Source organism: Pyrus communis, chromosome 10 (genome assembly GCF_041283825.1).
Source record: "Pyrus communis isolate YQ-2024b chromosome 10, ASM4128382v1, whole genome shotgun sequence".
NCBI lineage: Eukaryota > Viridiplantae > Streptophyta > Magnoliopsida > Rosales > Rosaceae > Pyrus > Pyrus communis.
The window spans coordinates 30,497,470-30,521,047 of NC_142574.1; the positions used below are offsets into that span (position 1 = coordinate 30,497,470).

Consider the following 23,578-nt stretch of genomic DNA (forward strand, 5'->3'; position numbering starts at 1 on the left):
TTTCAATTTGTTTAAAATTATTAGAATTAATTGGGTAAATCGCTGGATTTTGTTCAAATTTGGCAAAGCCGCGCAAGGGGAGTGGCTAAAATTATGGGGCCCCAGATATTCTGTGGTATGTGGACTTGTTTGCCAACCGGAAAGTAATTGTGTCCTTTTCACCTTTTGAAGCTTTTAGTTTAGTTATGCGTTTTTCCCTTGTATATATGACAAGGACACCAAAAGCCGCTTATGTTAACAGTTCTTCTTGTATTAAAATTGTTGTATAACTAAAAAGCTGACTATATCATGTCTGACTATTTAATATTGAATTATTGATCGGCATGGCATTATGTTAACAGTTATTAGCTTGTCGTTTGATTTATTACGTCAATCACGCAGCTGCTGATATGCTAGCTAGTGAAAGTTTACGCGGAAACCAACTAATGTGATATTGTGTTATTGGCTGCTTACCGTTTGTAAGGTGGCCTCGTCCAAATTTTTTTGACGGTATACATGGGATTGAGATCCTCTTCGGATCTTATACTCTGAAGCTCACATTGGATCGTACAAGAAAGAGAGATATGGGTATTACTTCAAAGGGCTATATGACTCGTTTTAACCTTGTCACAAAAAACCGTCTCCAACCAAAAGCTAAAAAACTATAGTATGGAATGTGAAGAATTGAAATAAAATAAGGTAAAATAGTATGGAATAGTAAAAAATACGTGAGAAATAGTGTAGGAAAAAAATTAGAAATTAAAAAAAAAAACGTCCAAAAAAAAAAAGTGGCCTGGGCATAAAAAAAAAAAAAAAAAAGCAAAAAATGGGCTGGGATTAAAAAAAAAAAAAAACCTAAGCCCTAAATCTTAAAATGGGTTGGGCAAAGGGGAAAGAACAAAAAAAACAAAATGAAATTGGGCTAGCTGGCTGAAGATGACCAGCCAGTTGGCCCTTCGGCCATTTTTTATCCAATAGGACTAGGCCTGGCAATTTCTGACACGACCCAATAACCCGACACGACACGACACGAAATTAACAGGTGTTTGGGTCGACACGATAACGAATCGGGTCTTATCGGGTAACCCGATAAGCACCTGTTAAGATAACGGGTTGGGTCGGGTATACACGTGGGTAAACACGATACACGATAAGCAGAATATTATTTTTATAATTTTATAACCCTAAAAAAATACTGTAATAATTATATACATTAATTTTACAATTTTATACCCCTAAAAATTATAATAAATATATATATATATATATATTAAATTAACTATAAAATTTATAATAATTATAATTATTATATATACTATAATAATTATACCCCCAAAATATTAAGTCTATCTATACTAATTATATATATATATATATTAAATTTTATAAAAACTATAATGCATATTAATTAATAATTTAATATGCATGAATCATGATCATGCATTTGCCAACTTGCCGCCCTTTTTGAAAAAAAAAATGGAGGGAAAATGAAAATGTTAAGAAAAGTTGAAAATAAAACAAAAAAGTGAGGGAATTAGGGAAAGATGTTGGAGGGAAAAGTGAAAATGATAAGAAAAAGTTGAAAATAAAACAAAAAAGTGAGGGAATTAGGGAAAGATGTTGGAGGGAAAAGTGAAAATGATAAGAAAAAGTTGAAAAGGAAACAAAAAAAAGAGGGAAAAATGAAAATTAATAGAAGTGGTGAGAAATTTTTTTTTTTTTTTAAGTTATTAATTTTTTATCACACACATGACTGTCATGACATATCTCACTATTTTTATAATGACACACGTGACACGTGATGTATGTACTATTCCGTGTACCAGTCAATTATAATTTATACGTACAAAATAAATAGATTTAAATCTACTTAATAAATATATATATACACACACACACACACACGGAACTTGATTGATGGCATACGAATTCTCCAAAACTAATTTCAACGATCCCAACCGTCAAACTTGTTTGTATATGCTTTGAGATCACATCAACAAAAAATCATAAAAAATAAACATTCAAAGATCAAGTAACGGGACAAAGCTTTTCAATGGTTATAAACGAAAAATCACGATTTAACGGTTATTTTAACTCTGATTTTGATGATTTTTTATAACTACACTCCTTGACCCTATATGAATACAATGAATAAATTCGATCTTCAATTTAAAATATTTACACAAGTGGATACCACAAAATCTTTTGTTATACTTAATGAAAATATAAATAAACTCTAAGTGTTAGTCAATCTATCGTTTTACGAATTCTCCAAAACTAATTTCAACGATCCAAACCGTCAAAATTGTTTGTATATGCTTGGAGATCACATCAGCAAAAAATCACAAAAAAAAAACATTCAGAGATCAAGTAACGGGACAAAGCTTTTCAACGGTTATAAACGAAAAATCACGATTTAACGGTTATTTTAACTCCGATTTTGATGATTTTTTATAACTACACTCCTTGACCCTATATGAATACAATGAATGAATTCGATCTTCAATTTAAAATATTTACACAAGTGGATACCACAAAATCTTATGTTATACTTAATAAAAGTATAAATAAACTCTAAGTGTTAGTCAATCTATCGTTTTACGAATTCTCCAAAACTAATTTCAACGATCCAAACCGTCAAAATTGTTTGTATATGCTTGGAGATCACATCAGCAAAAAATCACAAAAAAAAAACATTCAAAGATCAAGTAACGGGACAAAGCTTTTCAACGGTTATAAACGAAAAATCACGATTTAACGGTTATTTTAACTCCGATTTTGATGATTTTTTATAACTACACTCTTTGACCCTATATGAATACAATGAATGAATTCGATCTTCAATTTAAAATATTTACACAAGTGGATACCACAAAATCTTATGTTATACTTAATGAAAGTATAAATAAACTCTAAGTGTTAGTCAATCTATCGTTTTACGAATTCTCCAAAACTAATTTCAACGATCCAAGCCGTCAAAATTGTTTGTATATGCTTGGAGATCACATCAGCAAAAAATCACAAAAAAAAAACATTCAGAGATCAAGTAACGGGACAAAGCTTTTCAACGGTTATAAACGAAAAATCACGATTTAACGGTTATTTTAACTCCGATTTTGATGATTTTTTATACCTACACTCCTTGACCCTATATGAATACAATAAATGAATTCGATCTTCAATTTAAAATATTTACACAAGTGGATACCACAAAATCTTTTGTTATACTTAATAAAAGTATAAATAAACTCTAAGTGCTAGTCAATCTATCGTTTTACGAATTCTCCAAAACTAATTTCAACGATCCAAACCGTCAAAATTGTTTGTATATGCTTGGAGATCACATCAGCAAAAAATCACAAAAAAAAAACATTCAAAGATCAAGTAACAGGACAAAGCTTTTCAACGGTTATAAACGAAAAATCACGATTTAACGGTTATTTTAACTCCGATTTTGATGATTTTTTATAACTACACTCCTTGACCCTATATGAATACAATGAATGAATTCGATCTTCAGTTTAAAATATTTACACAAGTGGATACCAAAAAATCTTATGTTATACTTAATGAAAGTATAAATAAACTCTAAGTGTTAGTCAATCTATCGTTTTACGAATTCTCCAAAACTAATTTCAACGATCCAAACCGTCAAAATTGTTTGTATATGCTTGGAGATCACATCAGCAAAAAATCACAAAAAAAAAAAATTCAGAGATCAAGTAACGGGACAAAGCTTTTCAACGGTTATAAACGAAAAATCACGATTTAACGGTTATTTTAACTCCGATTTTGATGATTTTTTATAACTACACTCCTTGACCCTATATGAATACAATGAATGAATTCGATCTTCAATTTAAAATATTTACACAAGTGGATACCACAAAATCTTATGTTATACTTAATAAAAGTATAAATAAACTCTAAGTGTTAGTCAATCTATCGTTTTACGAATTCTCCAAAACTAATTTCAACGATCCAAACCGTCAAAATTGTTTGTATATGCTTGGAGATCACATCAGCAAAAAATCACAAAAAAAAAACATTCAAAGATCAAGTAACGGGACAAAGCTTTTCAACGGTTATAAACGAAAAATCACGATTTAACGGTTATTTTAACTCCGATTTTGATGATTTTTTATAACTACACTCCTTGACCCTATATGAATACAATGAATGAATTCGATCTTCAATTTAAAATATTTACACAAGTGGATACCACAAAATCTTATGTTATACTTAATGAAAGTATAAATAAACTCTAAGTGTTAGTCAATCTATCGTTTTACGAATTCTCCAAAACTAATTTCAACGATCCAAACCGTCAAAATTGTTTGTATATGCTTGGAGATCACATCAGCAAAAAATCACAAAAAAAAAACATTCAGAGATCAAGTAACGGGACAAAGCTTTTCAACGGTTATAAACGAAAAATCACGATTTAACGGTTATTTTAACTCCGATTTTGATGATTTTTTATACCTACACTCCTTGACCCTATATGAATACAATGAATGAATTCGATCTTCAATTTAAAATATTTACACAAGTGGATACCACAAAATCTTTTGTTATACTTAATAAAAGTATAAATAAACTCTAAGTGTTAGTCAATCTATCGTTTTACGAATTCTCCAAAACTAATTTCAACGATCCAAACCGTCAAAATTGTTTGTATATGCTTGGAGATCACATCAGCAAAAAATCACAAAAAAAAAACATTCAAAGATCAAGTAACGGGACAAAGCTTTTCAACGGTTATAAACGAAAAATCACGATTTAACGGTTATTTTAACTCCGATTTTGATGATTTTTTATAACTACACTCCTTGACCCTATATGAATACAATGAATGAATTCGATCTTCAGTTTAAAATATTTACACAAGTGGATACCAAAAAATCTTATGTTATACTTAATGAAAGTATAAATAAACTCTAAGTGTTAGTCAATCTATCGTTTTACGAATTCTCCAAAACTAATTTCAACGATCCAAACCATCAAAATTGTTTGTATATGCTTGGAGATCACATCAGCAAAAAATCACAAAAAAAAAAACATTCAGAGATCAAGTAACGGGACAAAGCTTTTCAACGGTTATAAACGAAAAATCACGATTTAACGGTTGTTTTAACTCCGATTTTGATGATTTTTTATAACTACACTCCTTGACCCTATATGAATACAATGAATGAATTCGATCTTCAATTTAAAATATTTACACTAGTGCAATTTATATACTTAATAAAAGTATGAATCAACTATAATATTAATAATTATATACATTTAATATTTGTAATAGATTAGTAGTGTATGTATTATTTTTTTTATTAGGCTTTCATTTTCGAGTGTAGATATAGTACTTGAACGAGAAATGTTTTAATGTTTTCAAGTAATAGTTATGTCGCAATGTGTGGTATGTGCAAATTGTAAAAAAATATATTTTTTTCATAACGGGTCATAACGGGTCGGGTCACTTTACCCGTTGGGTAAAGTGACACGACCTGTTAAGGACCCGTTAAGATAACGGGTGTGACACGACACGACCCGTTAAGATAACAGGTGTTACACGAAAACGACACGAACACGATAGACACGACCCGTTTGCCAAGCCTAAATAGGACCATAGGCCCTTTGGCCTTTGTCTTGTCCAATAGGACCCACAAACCCTTTAGCCTGACCTTTAGTTGAAGACGATTTTCAGGTTATTTTCAACCCTCTGAACCCTTCAGTTGAAGATGATCTCGTATAACCTCATACATGGTCAAGAGATAGGATACTCGCCGGATCCTCTGTGTGAGGATTCAAAGAATCCTTTAATCATGTATATGCATCGTACATCTTACAGTCAGTTTTCATCAGGTACTGTTTATGTTCAATTTTAAATAATATAATTAAAATGATTTACAACCACATGATGTACGACGAAATTACATAATTAAAAGATCCTGGAATCCTCACAAAAAAAGATCACATCTCCATGGTCAATCACTCATACTACCCAGGTTGGCAGAAGGGTCCCACCCATGTGTACATTAGCAATGCTTTTATAGATAGTACTCTTGTCTATAAAACCTTCAATTCATAAACGCTTATCGAAGCACAAGAAGATTCTTATTTGAAATCGAAATGCCCCGTGAAAATAGACGCTTTTCCAAAAGAGCGACAAACACGGCTAAAACTGCTTCTAGTTATCTGAAAGCACTTTTACTTGTTTCAAAGCATGCACTAATGAATATATGCTAACAAACCAAAATGATGAGAACAATAGGCCCATACGTGCCCATGAAAACAACAGTCTACTTACCAGTTCAGTTGTCCATTATTTGAGGAACAATAAACACAGTTGAAGCCCATCCATCTCCAAAGTGTTAGGTATATCGGTCGCAACTTGGTACGAAGAAACATGAACTCAGTATCAACTCGAAATTCTCACAACATTCCTCCATCCGTTCCTCCGTCCATACCACTCAATTCGAAACAAGGAAAGGACTTGTATGTAAAAAACTAAGCCAACTTCAAAGCTGTACAAGCATGTACAAATTTACCCCACACAATTTATAAACTCCTCAACTTCACCCGCCAGCCTACAATAACTCAGGCTGGGTCTTCCGAACAGAAGTGGGAAGATCTTACACCTGCCGAATGAATTTTCGGTCCTTATGTAATCAAAAGAAAGGAAACTAGTCCATTAAATTGCCACGGGGGACTGGTTTTGGACCGCATTGATCACCTTAGGTGGGAATCATACGAGTCAAAAGGGTTATCCGGTGTAATAAGGGGCAACTTATCTATATACGTGAAAAGCCTCCTGAGATTCTCCCTCATCACTGTTTCCATGTCAATTATGTCCCTGCTGTCGGTGTAGACCCAGAGATCGCCTGAGTTCACTCTTTTAAGATTGTCACGACAGAAAGGGCACGACTGAGATCTTGTACGCCTGCAAATATGTCAACTGAGCGTTAGTCTCGCTCATATTCATGTATACAGAGAAATGAACCAGAAAAAAGAAATACTCATCTCGTCAGCGAACAAATCAATTTAAGAGTACAAGCTAGAACCATAGAAAATACACCATATGAAGTTTAGGACTTGGGCGACGACAACTGGCTCAACTTTTAATGGCAAACCCGTGGTACAAGGTTTCTCATTCTTTCTCGATTCAATTGCCAACAAAACAACCATGATGGGTGTAAGTGAGTCTTAACAAACGACGAAGTATAGAGCAACAGTGAGAGGTCTAGAAAAGTTCTTATCCCACACCCACAGGAAAATAGTTGGGGAGATGCTTCTGCAACCTATCTACTGAACCAAGTAGCCGCAAGTCGACATTACAATCATTCCTACATTCAATTTAATCTAAAGCAGGGCTCAGAGTCTTATCAACTTTTGATACTCAAAGCAACATAATTTATGAGCAAGATTCAAAACATTCCGAAAAAAATTACCAGAAATATAGAGGAGCAGGCAAACTTTAATGTTTAAATAAGGTCAGAGAGAGAGAGAGAGTACCAATCACGGTAACATTTCAGGCACAAAACATGGTTGCAGTTGGGCAATACAATTTTACTATTTGTCTCCATGCATATACCGCATTCCTCTTCTCTTTCAATGTCTATATCTGAACACTGTCGACTTTCCTCATCATCTCTTTTGCGATACCTTTCCAGGCACATTGCCTTCTGCCTTTTATCTTCACTATCGGTGACACCTCCTTGAAGTTGCAATAAAGATGGATAAATAACAGCTGCCCACAAAATGAGGCATCAGTAGGAAAATAAACCCTTTACCTGCTCAACAAGAACCAAAAAGTAAAAGTTGTGAAATCAGAAATTTACCATAGAACTCTCTGATGCTTGCTTTCCTTTCCTTGGTAGACATGGTGGTCGAGCCATCCACATAAACCTGTGGCATAAGCAAAAATGAGGCGGTCGCCCACATCCATGATTGGAATCTAACTCAAAGAAACAGAAGCTAATCAAGCTACAAGCTTCAACCTTGTAAATTAGAATTCTTAACAGCCCAAGGGCTCCTGCGAGGTTGCAGTCAGTCCATTGCACCAGAAAAAGGAAGAGATGAGCGGCTGGACTGTATGACATTCTCATCTGAACACAGGCACCATCATACTCCCTCGGAAAATCTGAGGCCCTGCACTTCACATTTCCACATAAGGAATTCAAATAGAAACAGAAAACTAATTATTGGATTAAACTACCAAGATCACAGAATTTATCATCAAGTCATAAAAGATAGGCTTAATTGGATTAATAGTCTCCGTGGTGATAGGCTAGTTGGAAAATAGCTCATGTGGTAAAAAACTAGGATTTAAGCCTCTGTGGTAAAGTTTGTTAGGATTTATGCCCAATATTGAAAATTCCGTCTACTTTTTGTTAATTATTAGCACGTGGGGTAGGCTCACGCGCTACTCATTATCAAAAAATTGACGGAATTTTCAATTTTGGGCATAAATCCTTACAGACTTCACCACTGGGGCTTAAATCCTAGTCTTTTTGGCACAGGGACTATCTTCCAATTATCCAATCACCACAGGACTAATAATCCAATTAGGCCTAAAAGATACCAATCCAACTAGTCTCTATCGATAAAACCATCTTGTGAATCGAGCTTATCATTGCAGCATTCTATTAAGAACTATGATTAAGCACGTTTTTCACAAATCATCTATTTGCCAGTGTAACCACCCAAGTTCTCAAAACAACGTAGAACACGAAAAACTGCACAGAATAAAACGATCATACAGTACCAAGCATATATAGCATTCAAAACAATGACACTAAACATTACATTCCAATAATAATGCACAAATAATTAAATGCAGCAGCCAGCAGGTGGAACCCATTGGCCACGTGAACTTATTTAATCGCTGACAATTTTGGTTCGGTTGCTAATGCTCACTCACAATTCATCAAGATAAGGATAATGCACCAATAAATATCTACTTAAACAATTGCTTTCCCAGAATCATATTGTCAGTGCAAACTAATTGTCAACTATTTATTTATTTATTTATTTTTATGAAAAAGACCCAGAAATTACAAATGAAAGAGAAGAAACTTGATTTTTTTATAAAAATAGAAAAAAATTAAAGCTTTGTGATTCTGCCATTGTTTCCAGAAAAAAAAAATAATAATAACTAAACAGAGCAAAAATTTGATCTTTAAGCAGTTTAGTAACTAAAACATAAATAAATTGACGATCAAAAAGTAAATAAATCAAAATAAACAAACTGAAATGTAAAAAATCTTACATTTCCAACATGAAATAAGAATAAAAATGGAGTTAAAGTTTAAACCTTTAACATTCGAATTCAAGAACAATATTACCCAAAAATAATAATAATAATTAAATAAAAGCAATTTTTCAGAAGAAAACATCAAAACTAGAAAAACCCGTTAAAAAAAAACAGAGAGACGATTACTTACAGAGTATTTGCATGCTGAATATCAGCTTCAAGAACTTTCAGAGAGTCCTTGAACGACTTTCGCATTGAGGCTATGTACATCTCCAAATTTTCCAAATTTCTTTTAAAAATTTGAAATAATTACAAACCGAAAGAGATAGAGAAATGTTCAATCAGCCCCTCCAAGAAGAACCCTAATTTTTTTCCCTTCCCACTCCCAAAAACCCTCGCTTTCTCTCTCCACTCTCTCTCTCTCTCCCTTTTCTTTTGCAGTCGCCTCAGCCTTCGTGTTGCTTCTATGGTGTTCTTGAAAACGAAGACGAGACCGCGCCTGGACACGTGTCCGCCCAACTCAAAATATTTATTTAAAAGTAATCGTAATAAAAGAATTATATATAATTTATTTTTTATGAAAAAAAAAGGGAATAGCGTCGAAAATTTCACGGGTGTTATGTCCACTCCCTTTGGCCTTTGTCTGCCACTTTTCCCCTTCCCTTTCTACTCGTTAGCTTTTCCTCCACGCACCGATGTGATGATCGTTACACCCGCCTTCTCCTCTACTTTTGCCCCTCCCACTTCATCTATTTTCAAAATTACCCTTTCTTAATTTTATCTTTTATTTTTCTTTTTTTTTTAACCTCTTGGGGTTGGTAAAATTAGGTGAAGTTTTTGATACAGTTGTCACATTATCACGTATTGTTAGTGACGTGTGATTCAAGTGATATTGTTTAGAGAAACAAAATCGAAACACATGCTAACAATTTGTAATACAAAGGTTTCACATACGAGAAATTTTTTAATGTATTGGAAACACGGGCCGGTACAACAGATGTGGTTCAATTTTGTTTTTAGTAATAATTGAACCTAAGACCTTTCACTTGGATGAAGAAGAATATCAATAGACCGTAGTATTAAATGACAATAATAAATGGTTGTTAATAATAAAGAAATGTGTTATTATAAAATTGTAACATCACATGATACAGTTATAATATGATAGTCGCGTTAAAACTCTCTCGTTATGTACAATATACTAACAATTTTTCCGTTCATAAATATCTAAACTTCAAATGATTTGAGACTTTATGCATTAAATTAATCTAACCTACATATAAATGGTTCAATTCAAGTGGATAAACGGAGTCCACCAATGTAGTTATGCTTATGTATCTCTCAAACCATATCTTTATATATAAAGCCAACAACATTTTTTTTTGGGGTTACAAGCTTCACTAAAAAGTTTTGGACAAAAAGACCCCAAAACAAAAAATTTAAGAAGTAACCCAAAACAATGCATCAAATAATGTAGGGGTATTTTTGTCATTTTAATAGTGTTTTTTAATAATTCTTTTTGTACGTTTTTTTAATTAGTACCTCACAATAGACTAGCAATAATGTGATTTAATCAATTGTTCGTTCAATATTATTCTCTCTATTTTTAAACACGTTCAATACATTAAGAGACGTGTAATGCCGGTTATAAAAAAAGTATTTCGCACGCGCATAATAATGTAATTAAATTAGTTATCAAATGTTTTTTTTTAATAAACGATATTATCTACACTAAGGAGGATGAAGGAGGGTGTGACATCCCACATCGCTCAGGGGAGTGATCCTTAAATGTATATTCTCATCTCTACCTAGCACGAGACCTTTTGGGAGTTCACTGGCTTCGGGTTCCATAAGAACTCCGAAGTTAAGTGAGAAGGGAGCTTGAGCAATCTCATGATGGGTGACCCACTGGGAAGTTGCTCGTGAGTTTTCAAAAACAAAACCGTGAGGGAATGGTAAGCCCAAAGTGGACAATATCGTGTTACGGTAAGTGATTCGCCCCAGGCGGGGATGTGACATTTGGTATCATAACCTAACCCTGGTCGTGGTGTTCCGACGAGGACGTCGGGCCCTAAGGGGGGTGGATTGTGACATCCCACATCGTCCAGGGGAGTAATCCTTAAATGTATATTCTCATCTTTATCGAGCACGAGGCATTTTGGGAGCTCACTGGCTTCGGGTTCCGTAGGAACTCCGAAGTTAAGCGAGAAGGGAGCTAGAGTAATCTCATGATGGGTGACCCACTGGGAAGTTGCTCGTGAGTTCCCAAAAACAAAACCGTGAGGGAATGGTAAGCCCAAAGCGGACAATATTGTGCTACGGTAAGTGATCCGCCCCGGGCGGGGATGTGACAGTGAGCTTAGCCTCATAATGAGCTAGCAATAATATAATTCAATCAGTTATTTATTAAATATTATTTTCTCTATTCTTAACGTAAATTCAATAGAATGTAGATGAAAATTGAAAGGTCGATTTTATTATGCGAATTAAGCTGCTTTGATTGGTTTGTATGAGGTTTTTTTTTTTTCTAATATGATCTAAGATTATTTATTTACTTCAAATATTTGACTATCCTTTTATCAATTCACGCATATAAATACATTTAAAATATGTAAGTCGCACGTAGCACATAATGATTCAAAAAAATGTCTTATGCACACGCGTGAGTGCATGCATGAAGGTTAGTGAGTTTTAAACCTAACAATATTTAAGGTTAGACTTTAGTCGTATTTCTCTACTCATTCATTGTGATTGAGTCTTTGCTCTATCAACTCAAGTTTTAGGACGTGCTTAATGCAATCTCATTATCAAATACGGGGTAATCAATACCGATTACAAATATAATCCACCTAACCTAGTCTCTTTTATATTTTTTTTTTCATGAAAATTTTGTTATTATTAAAAAGAGATAAGAGAGTTCGAAACTATAATTGAGGGGAGAGAATTTTGATCCATAAGAATATCAGACCACATACAGCCTTTCTCGTACTTGATTTGATGTATTTACTAATACTATTACTTGAATTGTATTGAAAAGACTTGCCATATTATGATGGGTGCATGTGTGTTTTCCACATCTTGTTCCAAATTTGTGGTTTGGGAGAAGATTGAGATTGAGCGTAATTAGACACCAAACTAAAAAAGTTTGGCGACGGATAATAAATATATATATACACACACGAATAAAGTAAGTATAGGTTTGGTGATCATCTTCTATATCATAGCCCTCATATTACCCATTTGTGTGCTAACAGTTGAGTTTGTCGTTACATCAGATTTCTTATGATTTTTTGTGTCTTTGTGTCTTTTCAGAGCAAGATTCTCTTCCATTTAAAGTTTTATTTTATTTAGTATTTTCCTATTTGAATTATCACGATTAAACTACGTTAACATTTTATATTGATTTCTTTATAAAAAGAAAAGACAAAGGAAAAAGTGAGAAAGGAGATGAGAGAAGGAAATTTAAAAAGGATAGAATCCGATTTTTTTTTTCTCGTGCAATATCTTTATGTTAGTCAAATTAGTATTCCCTTTGCAAGTATTGTATTTTGATTCTTAATATATAAGCTCCATTTATAATTTGATGAGCCTCAGTTTGTCAATTAATGGGTTTATTATATGTTTATAGTCTCTTTTTATTGAAGGTTTGTTTGGTCGGCTGCATAGGATTGAGGGATAAAATTGGATTGACAATGACATATAAAACATGGTTTATAACTTGTGTATAAAGATGGATTAGATAACTCATTCTATTGTAAATTCAAAACTCATATTGTTCAGTCATGTCAATCGAACATTTTGACACAACAAACAACGAACATGACTCAAATTCATTTCAATTACTCGGCAGTTGCAAAAACTTTAATACTAGATATAACTCGTTGCAATGATCTATATGTTCCAAGTTCCAACAAAGCGAAAATGGATCAATTTGGATGTTAATAGATGATAACATAATTAGCATCATTGCTGCCAATTCAAGTTTTAATTTGGTGGTTGGGAAATCATTCCCCGTTAACTTCGGCTTATGAAATCCATGGAAAGACTATCATTGCTTTTAGATTTGGAACATCACTTTTGTTAAAAATCATTCACATATCTGAAAAGAGAAACGCTAAGAAAATTATTTTAAAGTGTGAATTCTCTGTTATCTCATAATTTAATGTTAATTATAAAATATTGTGCAAAAAAATGAAGTGATAGAAAGTCGGAGAGTCCCACTTTTGAGAGAGTCCCCTTAGTATTTCTCGAGGTGGCAGACAGTCCATAAAGAATCCCTTTAGTATTTCTCTTTTGAAAAAAAAAAAAAAATTACCTCCATTCAAGTTTAAGACACGATACTAACTAAAATTTGGTCTAATGAGAAATGGTAAAGAGCTTCTGTTAAAATGAGACTTTTTATGAACTTTTTGTCATCTTATATTTTAACGTCAATTATTGTGCAAACATTATAAAATATTATGTAAAAAATATGAAATTACAAATTAATGCTTCTTTGTGTCCGGTTTCGCTGTCCCCTAAAAAAGAAAGCGACTTAGTTACAAATCGGAAAAGCCAAAAGCCAAATGCCGATGAAATGAACCAAGTCGTGAGAAACTAAAACTAAGAGTACCGAACTGACAAAAGTGCCCACCACCATCTGTGTATTCACAAAATGCCCATATAATTTCAAGCGCATCAATTTACTGTGCACTCACTCAGCTCAGGACTGCGAGAGTTGAAGAAGCTCAGCCGTTGTTGCCGTGCAAGATAGCAGCGCGGACGTCCGTACAGCCCGTACCCCTCCTCGGAATTCCCAATGAAAACCCTGATTTCCCACTTCACCATCAATTTTTTGAATCCTCAATCCTCGCCGTCGGCTTTCATCTTCCATTTTCCGTCACCTTCTCGGGAAAACCAGAACTTTCTTCACATTTCTCGCAGAAAATGGTCTTGCAATCCCGGAACCGTCAGAGCTCGGTGTGCTTCTGACTCTTACGGCGGGTGGGATGACTTCACACTCGCCGGCGACCCGGGTCCCTCTGGTGAGTCCGATCAGTTTCGTCAATTTCTGAACTCTATCGGAGTCGACGATCAAAAGCATGTTTTCGTGTTTCTGTTAGGCCTTGTGTGTGCTTTAGCCATTTCTAGGGTTAGGGTTTCTTCTATTGTTGTGTTTCCAGCTTCGGTTTTAGTTTTCGCAATTGGGTTTTCATTTGGATTTGTTCGTAGTGAAGGTGTTGGTGAAGTGAGCTTAATTGGAGATAAGAGAAGGGGAAAGGAAGAAAATTTAATTGCTAATTCTGATAAATTGAGGAAATTGGTGGAAATTTTCGACGATTTCCATGTTGAAGTTGGTAATTTGAAGTATGATATACAGAAAGCTATTGATTCGAGAGAAATTACAGTTACTGATTTGGGAAGATATGTAAAGGTCATTGAAAGTATTAGTTTGTCGGTGTCGAATGCTAGGAATGTTACTGATGAGTCTGTTAAAAATTTGGGCAAGTTCAGTGCTGAGTTAGCTGAGAGCAAAAAGGCGAGTAAAAGAAAGAAAGAGCCCGTTGGGATTGGATACGAGTTGTTCCAGTACATCGGAGGTTTATTCAAAGACAAATTGGCTGATTCGAAGTCTGGTAGAGTGAAAAACAATGTTAAGCGAGAGACTACGGAGAAAGTGATGGATGATCAAGCTCGAGGGAATGATCCAGTGCCTTCTGTTAAAGGAGTGGTTCTCGGTTCTGTTCATTCTCAAGAAGTGTTTAATAAGTCTGGTTTTGATGAGGCTGGATATGGAAGAATCAACGTTGCTTTTGAAAATAATACGTTGAGTTCAGAGGAGGTGGATGGGGGTCCTAACAGATCTACATCTGGAAAAGAGTTTAATTACCAGAATAATGGATTGCAATTCACGAGCAACAGTCACGTGTCTTTGAAGATGGATCATAATAATCACACTGAAACGTGGGAATCCCCTGAAAGTCTACTTGATTCTGTAGATTTCGGTGTCAGAACAAAACAGATGGACAATAAAGCTTCCCTTGTACAAGAACAAATGCTGAAGCAATCTAATGGGGTTTACAGACCACCTAATATCAGGGGGAAAAATGTGAATGGAACTTATGAGTCTCATAGTAGAGAAGAGCATGTAAATCGCAATGACGATTCTCATTTGGCTGATCACCTGTCTGGACATGAGAGTGAACTACCTTCCCTTTCATCTTCGTTGGTTTCGGATGATATATTGTTTGATAGGTATGTTACGGAAGCTAATGATCTTCTAAAACAAGCCAAGGAATTTGTAAGGGTCGGACACAATGAAGAGCGTGCAGAGATAGTATTGTACAGGTCAGCCAAGTTGCTGTCCAAAGCCATATCTATGAAGCCCATGAGTTTGCTGGCAGTGGGCCAGTTGGGCAACACTTGCCTTCTTCATGGAGAATTAAAATTAAGGATTAGTCGCGAGTTGAGAATGCATCTTTCGAGAAGTGACCCCTTATCTGTTGAGAAATGGATTAGAATTCAGGATAAAGTCACCAGTAAAGATGACATTGCATCACTCCTCATTATTGTGTGTGAAGAGTGTGAGGAACTTCTTGTGGAAGCAGGCAGAAGGTATAGAATGGCGTTATCAATTGACGGGAATGATACGAGAGCCCTATATAATTGGGGTCTTGCTCTCACCTTCCGTGCGCAGTTGATTGCAGATATCGGGCCGGTAAGAACTTGTTAACAATTTTTTTTTTTCATTTATCTTGAAAAAGAATTGTTCTTCAATGAGGGTTGAGGAACTGTTTAAAATTGCTCAGTTGAGTAAGCCAGATTATCGTCGGTTGAATTAGGCTTTAAACCCCTTCTTCTGTGGATTTCAGGAAGCAGCTTTTGATGCTGACGAACTGTTCTTGGCTGCAATCGATAAGTTCAATGCCATGATGTCAAAGGGAAATGTTTATGCACCAAATGGTATGTTTCTGGTCTCTCTCTCCTCATTGTCATAATTTTTTGGAAGATAGTCATAAAATATTTGATTCTATTTGGATTTCGAAAACCTGTAATTGCAGCTCTGCTTCGATGGGGTGTGGCACTACAGCAAAGATCCCGCCTACGGCCTAGCAATGGTAAAGAGAAGGTGAAGTTACTACAGCAGGCAAAGAGGCTGTATGAAGATGCACTCAAGATGGATTCGAACAATGTCCACGTGAGAGAAGCCTTATCATCGTGTGCGTCGGAGCTTGGCAGTAGGCGACTTTACTCTTAACTAAACCTGAAACAATACGTTGTTGCATCGGTTTCTCCATTTCGTTTTCCAAATTGTGTCCCTGTAGGCTCTCCATGCGCGAAATTATGCAGACGGTGCTTCTTTGATGCATGTGTATAGATAATAAGAAAAAAAGGTGATGGACAAGTGAAGATGGAAGAAAGTTTATCACATTGGAGAATTACATATGTAATAGGTTGATCGTGAGGATGTTACCTTTTTTTTATGTAAAATAGTTTGAAGGAGCATGGTAAATTTACAATGATTAATCAGGTGGTCGGATCAACATCTGGGTCACACGAAGAAAAACATCGTCATCCTTATTTTCTTTATCGATTGCATACATCAAGGCATCTGTGACAACATTGGAAGAATTATTACAACCACCACTTTAGGAGTGTGAGTCAAGGAAATTATCACCACCACCAATTGCAGGATCGGCATCGCGATCACCATGAATTTGAGGGCCACCATGAACATCACCGCCACCAAATGCAGGATGAGCAACACGAACGCCAGCACCACCAATTGCAGGATCAGCACCATGAAAGTCACCACCACCAATTTGAGGGCCACCATGAACATCTTCGCCACCAAATGGAGGAGGGCCACCATCACCGTGAACGGCTACATCTATACATTCTATTTTTCTACAACTCATAATAAGAGTTCGCCATGGGTTCATGGCGAACTCTTATTACGAGGATTCCCATGCTGAAAGCAAATGTACCGAAATGCATACGCCACTGTCAGAGGAGGCAACTCCAAATAATCGACAGCATAGACCTGCGGAAGCAAATCTTGCTCAAATGCCGGACACTATTATACAGTCTAAGATGAATCCATCCTCTCTATCGTACCGATCCCTTTCAACAGTGATCCGCCAGACTTTCACAATCCGTGGGTTATTAAAATCATGAAGTATTGCCATTGCATCCCCGCGCGCTGTCAGCTGAAGATTGATCACAGCATCCATTGCATTTGTAGTGTATTGAAATATGAAATCATCAGGAAGCATAAGACCCCGCTGATTCTAATTCGGCATACTTCCATGCAACCGAAGATCCGCAGCCATTGCATCACCACCTTCAGCTAATTCAGCCCGTATCAAATGTGTTTTCCTTCCTCAGCCATTCATTCAAACAAGAACCAACTATCTTGCATTCAATTAGCCGGATATATTAACTGTGTTCGAATCTGAACTTGTGCGTAGGTGATTGCCGAGAATGATGCAAGGAGTAACATTCCTGATATTGATGCGAAGAAGTTCGTTTCCATTCCATTTTCCTTTACTTATCTTGATTTGGATTGCTATAGTGGAATAAGATAGTTCCCCTTCACGTATTTTTGTTGTCTATAATGTTTTAATTTCCGTGTGTCGTTCTCAATATGTTGTAGCGATATTCTAGCTCATCACTAATAAGCGAGATATACAAATGTTGTGAAGGGGAATATCATTCTTTTGAGTTGGTCCATGTGTACTTGAAAATTGTTTGGACACAAGAACTCCAGGTCCACAAGAACTCTAGGTCCACAGTCTTGCACGTATTATTGTTATTTTCTATGGATTCTTGTGAACATTCCTAGCATTTTATCATCCAAATATACAATATACAATATTTTTGAATCCCAAGCGTACTAATTTAACTTTTATAGAGATTTTTTTTTTTACCGCCACTTAATTATTATTATAATATTAGGTCAAATTTTATGAATGACGAATGCACATACCGCAAAAAATGTGCACAAAGAAGAAAAACTTGATCCAGGGTTATGCCAAAGACCTCAGACTTTCCCGGAAGACTTTGAACATGCTTGCAAAGGTAACAGTGCCGAACAAAGTTGCATCCTCTTCTACAACCCACACGTAACTCACGCGATGCGAAAGCGCCTGAACCATCACCGCCACCAAGGAGCTCCACGGATAGCACACAATCGCCTCCGACCTCCTTACTAACCGTGCCGAATAACCTCCCCCGGATCTCCTTCCCCACCCAAACTCTTCATCCGAAGACGTTGAACAGAAAGAAGAAGAATATGACATTGACTCTTCTTCCATTAGCTCCAAAAACGCCCCGTACTTCTTCTCCTCCAATCTCTCTTTCACCAACTGCACCAGCTCATCTGGCGGGCCACCGCAGTCAATGTACGCCATCAGGTCACCCGCGGAAAGCGTGGCAATGGCAGCGGCCACGGACTCGTGGCAGGTGTTGAGGGTGTACGGGGAGATCTCTCCGATTACCCTGCCGTCCACGTCAAGAATGGCAACGGAAGTTTGCTGGACGAGGGATTGAGAAATGAGGGGCAATACAGCAGAGGCAGGGTCGTCGTAATGGACGGCTAGGAAGTTTTCGCTGTCGATGACTTGGAGGGAGTTGATGGGGGTGTTTGAGGTGGGGCTGAAGACTCCTATGTAGTTGAGGAGGTAGCGGATGATGTCTTCTTGTGTGAGCCAGCAGTATTCACGGTGGTTGTGGAGGGTGTTGAAGGAGCGGTTGGGGAGGAGCTTTTTTCTTGCCGCTGTGGTCCGGCGGCTTTGAATCGGAATCACTAGGTTTTGTGCACCTTCTAGAATTAGATCAATGGCATCCACCAAGCTGAAAATTACAAAAACAATCCAAAATAAACCAAATATAAAAAATCAAAAAATCAAAAAATCAAAAAATCAAAAGCCTTACGAATTAACACAAAGCAATAAAAATAGCACAGGATCAAGAAACAAACCTATCGTGTGGTTCCAAGTGCCTAACAAGGCCAGACCCTTTTGGAATCAAAACCTCCAGCGGTGCCTCGAGCGCCGTAGCCGGAGACGTCAAGTTCTCTTCTTTCCCCAAGAAGCATATAACGTCCACCATGCAAACCTTTCCTACGCATCGGCAGTCCTCCGCGGAGTCAGAGCTGCAGATGATATCGACGTTGCTCTTTTCCGAGTGGTCACAGCTCCAGACGCTGAGGCTGCCCTCGCCGAACCGCTTTAGGGCCGACAATGCCTCTCCGACCGTGGCGGAGATCGACACGGACTTTAGCGGAGGCTTCCCGAGGCAAAGATCGGACACTTCTTGCAAAAGCAGACGCGGTGCCATGCACGAACAAAGTCGAAAACTGAAGATCAAAAACCGAAATCCAATCAACCGATCAAACGTGAGAAGATTGAGAGCTTGAGGTTTTGGGGGTTGAAGGTTCAGAAATTGTTAAGGAAAATGAGCATTAAATTTGAGAATTAAAAGAGATTTAATTGTTTGTGAATTTGGGAGGTTGGAACTTGGAAGGCTATTTAAAGGCGGCTGTTACGTAGTAGACACGGATTTGGACTCTCGCTTAGAATATGCCAACTCATCTCCGTACTCTTATTTGTCACGGATTCTTCTGTTTTGTTGCGATCAGCCACTTGAGTCCGGATCCTCACCGGATCCTTGTGAGGATCTCAGGAATTCATAAATCGTGTTCATTCATCGTATATCATGCGGTCATAAATCATTTTAAATATTTTTATTTAAAAATAAATATAAACAGTACTTGACAAAAACTGACCGTACAATGTACGATGAACAAACACGATTAACGGATTCTTGACAAAAAGATCTGGACAGGATCCTGTTGGGAGCCACTGAATTACAGATCACAAAAAACTAACCAAAAAATAAAATAAAATAGAAGTGTCTAGAAAAGATATTATCTTAGAAATAATATTTGGCTTTTCTTGACTAAGTAAACGTGTGAAAACTGTTTGACAAATGTGGTATTATATAAACAAGGGATGTTTTATTCACATCTACACCACACATATTTAATAAACTCTACTTTTACTTTTTGAATTAAAATTTATATTAATGCACCCCACATTTTTTTCAATACTACCCTCACACCCACACTCTCAATATACACCTAACATTCAAACTCTTTATCAACATCTATTTTTATGTCAATTGAGTGTTTAATTTTCTATCAATTAGGGAGTTTAAATTTCATATTTGAAGAAATTGGATCAAAAGCATCAAATGCAAACCAAGTTTTGCAAAAAATAGACTAAAGCCCTTGCAATCTTAGCAAGTGAATTCAAAAGATTGTTCTAGAGAATTTTGGAAGTGTCCATCATCATCAAGCCATCACATTGAAGACTATCAGTTCTATTTGCTCGAGTAAGGAGCAATAATGTGAGGATTATGACAAGTTGCCCTAAGTTGCATCATGAGGTTTTCAATATTTATTTTTTGTATATGCCCAACAGGCAATAGCATATTAAAAACAAACCCGTTCAACTCTCTCTATAAATTTTAGCCAATTGAATGAAATATTATAAACACAAATTGATATGTGATAAATGACATTGCATTAAATTGTGTCGTTGAATTCAATAGCGGGTGAGAGTGACTTCGAGAGCTTGAAGAAAATAATACACACTAAAAATGATTTGGAGGTGTATTCATAATCTTATGGGGCCTAAATAGTCTTTTTGTATTAGAGTATATAAGTAATATTTTATGTGGGGTGCATTCAATAATATGTGGGGTGTTAATAGAAAAACTCTAAAAACAAAGGAAAACTAATGCCAAAGGCTTGAAAACTTTGAGTTTTAATCAAAATGACAAAAAATTGTAAGTGAATAGTACCATAAGTGACTTTTTAGAGTAAAAATATCATTTTCGTTAAAAGTGAACAATATCGGATAAACAATTAAATATCGTTTAATAATATTTTTTCACATTTTTAGATTTTATCATCACGCTGGAGTGTAGTATTATTGATCAGTGTGATACAATATCGGAGAATCTTAACATTGATAATGTCACTGAAGAACTAAGCAAGCAAACCATCACGAGGTGACTCAGTGGTTGGAGATGAATTCAAGGCTTGTATTCCATACATCATGTTCAAGGTTCGATTTCTCTCATCGTTGAATGATTAGGAAGAAGTTGAAATACCTATATGAGTCTTTTCAACCCTTAAAAATGTGAACTAAGGTGACAAAATCACCGACCAGTCCGCTTTTAAAGAAAAAAAAATATCAAAGCAAGCATGTTCTCTATTGATGTGGCAAGCCACTCCAAAGTTTATGGCTACAAATTCTACATACCTTAACCACATATATAGAATCTTTGCATGGTCCACGTTCTAATTATTTTTCAGCCAAATATCTTTAATGTGTAGGTGCAATTAATATGAAATATGACACCACGAGAGAGACATCAATAAGAAAATATATTTTGATCATACGTTATAATTTGACGAGAGTACAAATTAGACGTGAGAGTATTGATATTATTACAGTAATAGTTTAAATACTATGTGAAGCTCCTAAACTGTTACCAAAATTTAAGAATAAATGAAAAAAGATAAACAATTGTATAAATCTTTTATCAAGTCTTAAGTCAATACGACTACGCGGTTATTCTGCGCCAAAGAAAATCACATAAAACCCTTCAAATTCATGGTCAATTCAAGGCCGGCATTCATGCACGTTAGCACCAAAATATGTAATTCACAAGTTGACAAAAAAAAAATAAAAAATTTGCAAATAAAACATTTTATTAATCAAAATATCCCCCTTCCCATTCCTTGACTATTTATTTTCAATAAATGTAACTCGTTAGAAGTGTTTTTAAAATGGCTGAAAATATTTTTAGGGAAAATACTTTCGAAATTAATTCTTAATTAATGACAAGTGAATATGCTAAGCACTTTATTGCTTCATGCAAAAAACACATAACTGGTGTGGATAACGTTGGGATACCAAATTTTTAAACCAAATTTGAAAACTAAATAATGTGTCATCAATATAAAATAAGCACATCAATCGATACTTAATTAATAATCCAATTATCAATAACCATATCATTTGTTTTACACAAGTTGGTTTAAAATTTTAGTTTCTTAGCATTACCCTAATTGATGCTTCGTGTAGTACTTTAGTGCTTTTGGAACCTAAAAACGTATTTTTTAAAAGCATTTTTAGTCATTTTAAAAACAGTTCTAAAACTTGAATTTCAAAAACACAGTTCCAAATAAGATCATAACTACATTAACTAAGAAGAATGTATCACATTGTGGCTACGAGTTTAAATTTTTACTTTTACGGTTTAAATTAATTTACAATAAAATATCACTTGTATTAAAAAAACCATTTGTAAACATGAACCTTCCAATATCCAAATCGTTTTTCCCTAACAGCCGAAATAGAAACAACCCCAGAAAAAGAGGGTGAATTTTCGAAGGATCTTTCCAAATTCGCGGCAAGATTTTTTATGTTTTGTTTGTTATCAACATGGGGACATGAATTTCCATGGTTCACACATCGCACACGTGGTCGTGAATATACCTTGATGATTGAGACACATCCAAAACCATAAAATATCGATATAATAGCAGATTATTGCCTTGAAAGTTTGATCTAATCCTCTCAAACGATAAGATTAAGCTTGTTTAAAAATACCTTTAAAATAGTTAAAAGCGTTTTTTATGAAAATATTTTTAGAAAAATGGTAAGTGAAATATGAAAAAAAGTTTATTATTTTATGCAAGAAGCACATAATTCGTGTTTTTTTTTGCATGAAGCACTTTAAGTGTTTTCAGTCATTTTAAAAACAGTTTTAAACATGTACGTATTAACATCACGCACACTTACCACATTTTTAGCGCTCACTAGTATTTTTACGCACTTTTTATTTTTGTTTGCTAATGAATAAATCTCATCAGGCACAAAGCTCTAGAATAAACTCGCACAACACGTTATTTTGTTAAATCATACTTCTTTTGGTCATGTTCATGTCTTTTTATCACTCTCTTGTTGTCACTTAATTCAACTTGGTCCAAAATTAGAGGTTAAATCATCAAAATGATTGTCGGCCTCACATCAAATTACCTGGGACGACGGTCCAAAATCCGACCATGATTTTCGGAGGCCATTTTCAATCTTTTAATTTAGTCCCAGCCAATCCTGATAATGTTCATGTGTTGGTGCGTCAGTGCTCACGTACGTGGTTTGTACGGCATCCACTGAACCTGGTTAAGGGGAATAGATCCCTCCAAATCACTTTCATCCAAATTATGGAGATCTTTCAATCTGGGACAGATCATATTCTAATTAAGGGTTGCATTACCTTAGTTTG

General features: G+C 35.5%; 3 protein-coding genes across 6 annotated transcripts; 1 reads left to right on the forward strand and 2 right to left on the reverse strand.

Annotated features, from left to right (window-relative positions):
* Window positions 1-6,074: 6,074 nt before the first annotated feature.
* On the reverse strand, window positions 6,075-9,736 carry LOC137728961 (E3 ubiquitin-protein ligase AIRP2). Of its 3 annotated transcripts, XR_011067949.2 has the most exons (6): window positions 9,426-9,683; window positions 7,980-8,130; window positions 7,821-7,887; window positions 7,495-7,729; window positions 6,290-6,922; window positions 6,075-6,177 (listed from the first exon to the last, which is right to left on the reverse strand). XR_011067949.2 is itself a non-coding variant. In XM_068467775.2 (5 exons), the coding sequence occupies exons 1-5, from the start codon at window positions 9,503-9,505 to the stop codon at window positions 6,712-6,714; spliced, it is 744 nt and encodes a 247-aa protein (XP_068323876.2). In that variant the 5' UTR covers window positions 9,506-9,736; the 3' UTR covers window positions 6,075-6,711. The 3 variants fall into 3 exon arrangements, 2 of the variants coding, with proteins under 2 accessions (XP_068323876.2, XP_068323877.2); XM_068467775.2 differs by having other exon boundaries at window positions 6,075-6,922; window positions 9,426-9,736; XM_068467776.2 differs by having other exon boundaries at window positions 6,075-6,922; window positions 7,495-7,696.
* A 4,020-nt stretch (window positions 9,737-13,756) lies between these two features.
* On the forward strand, window positions 13,757-16,758 carry LOC137728893 (uncharacterized). Of its 2 annotated transcripts, XM_068467686.2 has the most exons (4): window positions 13,821-14,259; window positions 14,452-15,932; window positions 16,087-16,177; window positions 16,276-16,758. In XM_068467686.2, the coding sequence occupies exons 1-4, from the start codon at window positions 14,034-14,036 to the stop codon at window positions 16,470-16,472; spliced, it is 1,995 nt and encodes a 664-aa protein (XP_068323787.2). In that variant the 5' UTR covers window positions 13,821-14,033; the 3' UTR covers window positions 16,473-16,758. The 2 variants fall into 2 exon arrangements, with proteins under 2 accessions (XP_068323786.2, XP_068323787.2); XM_068467685.2 differs by having other exon boundaries at window positions 13,757-15,932.
* A 4-nt stretch (window positions 16,759-16,762) lies between these two features.
* On the reverse strand, window positions 16,763-19,721 carry LOC137729369 (CBS domain-containing protein CBSX5). The gene is made up of 2 exons (XM_068468308.2): window positions 19,197-19,721; window positions 16,763-19,069 (listed from the first exon to the last, which is right to left on the reverse strand). Exons 1-2 carry the CDS (start codon window positions 19,553-19,555, stop codon window positions 18,244-18,246), a joined length of 1,185 nt encoding a protein of 394 aa, XP_068324409.2. The 5' UTR covers window positions 19,556-19,721; the 3' UTR covers window positions 16,763-18,243.
* Between the last annotated feature and the right edge of the window lie 3,857 nt (window positions 19,722-23,578).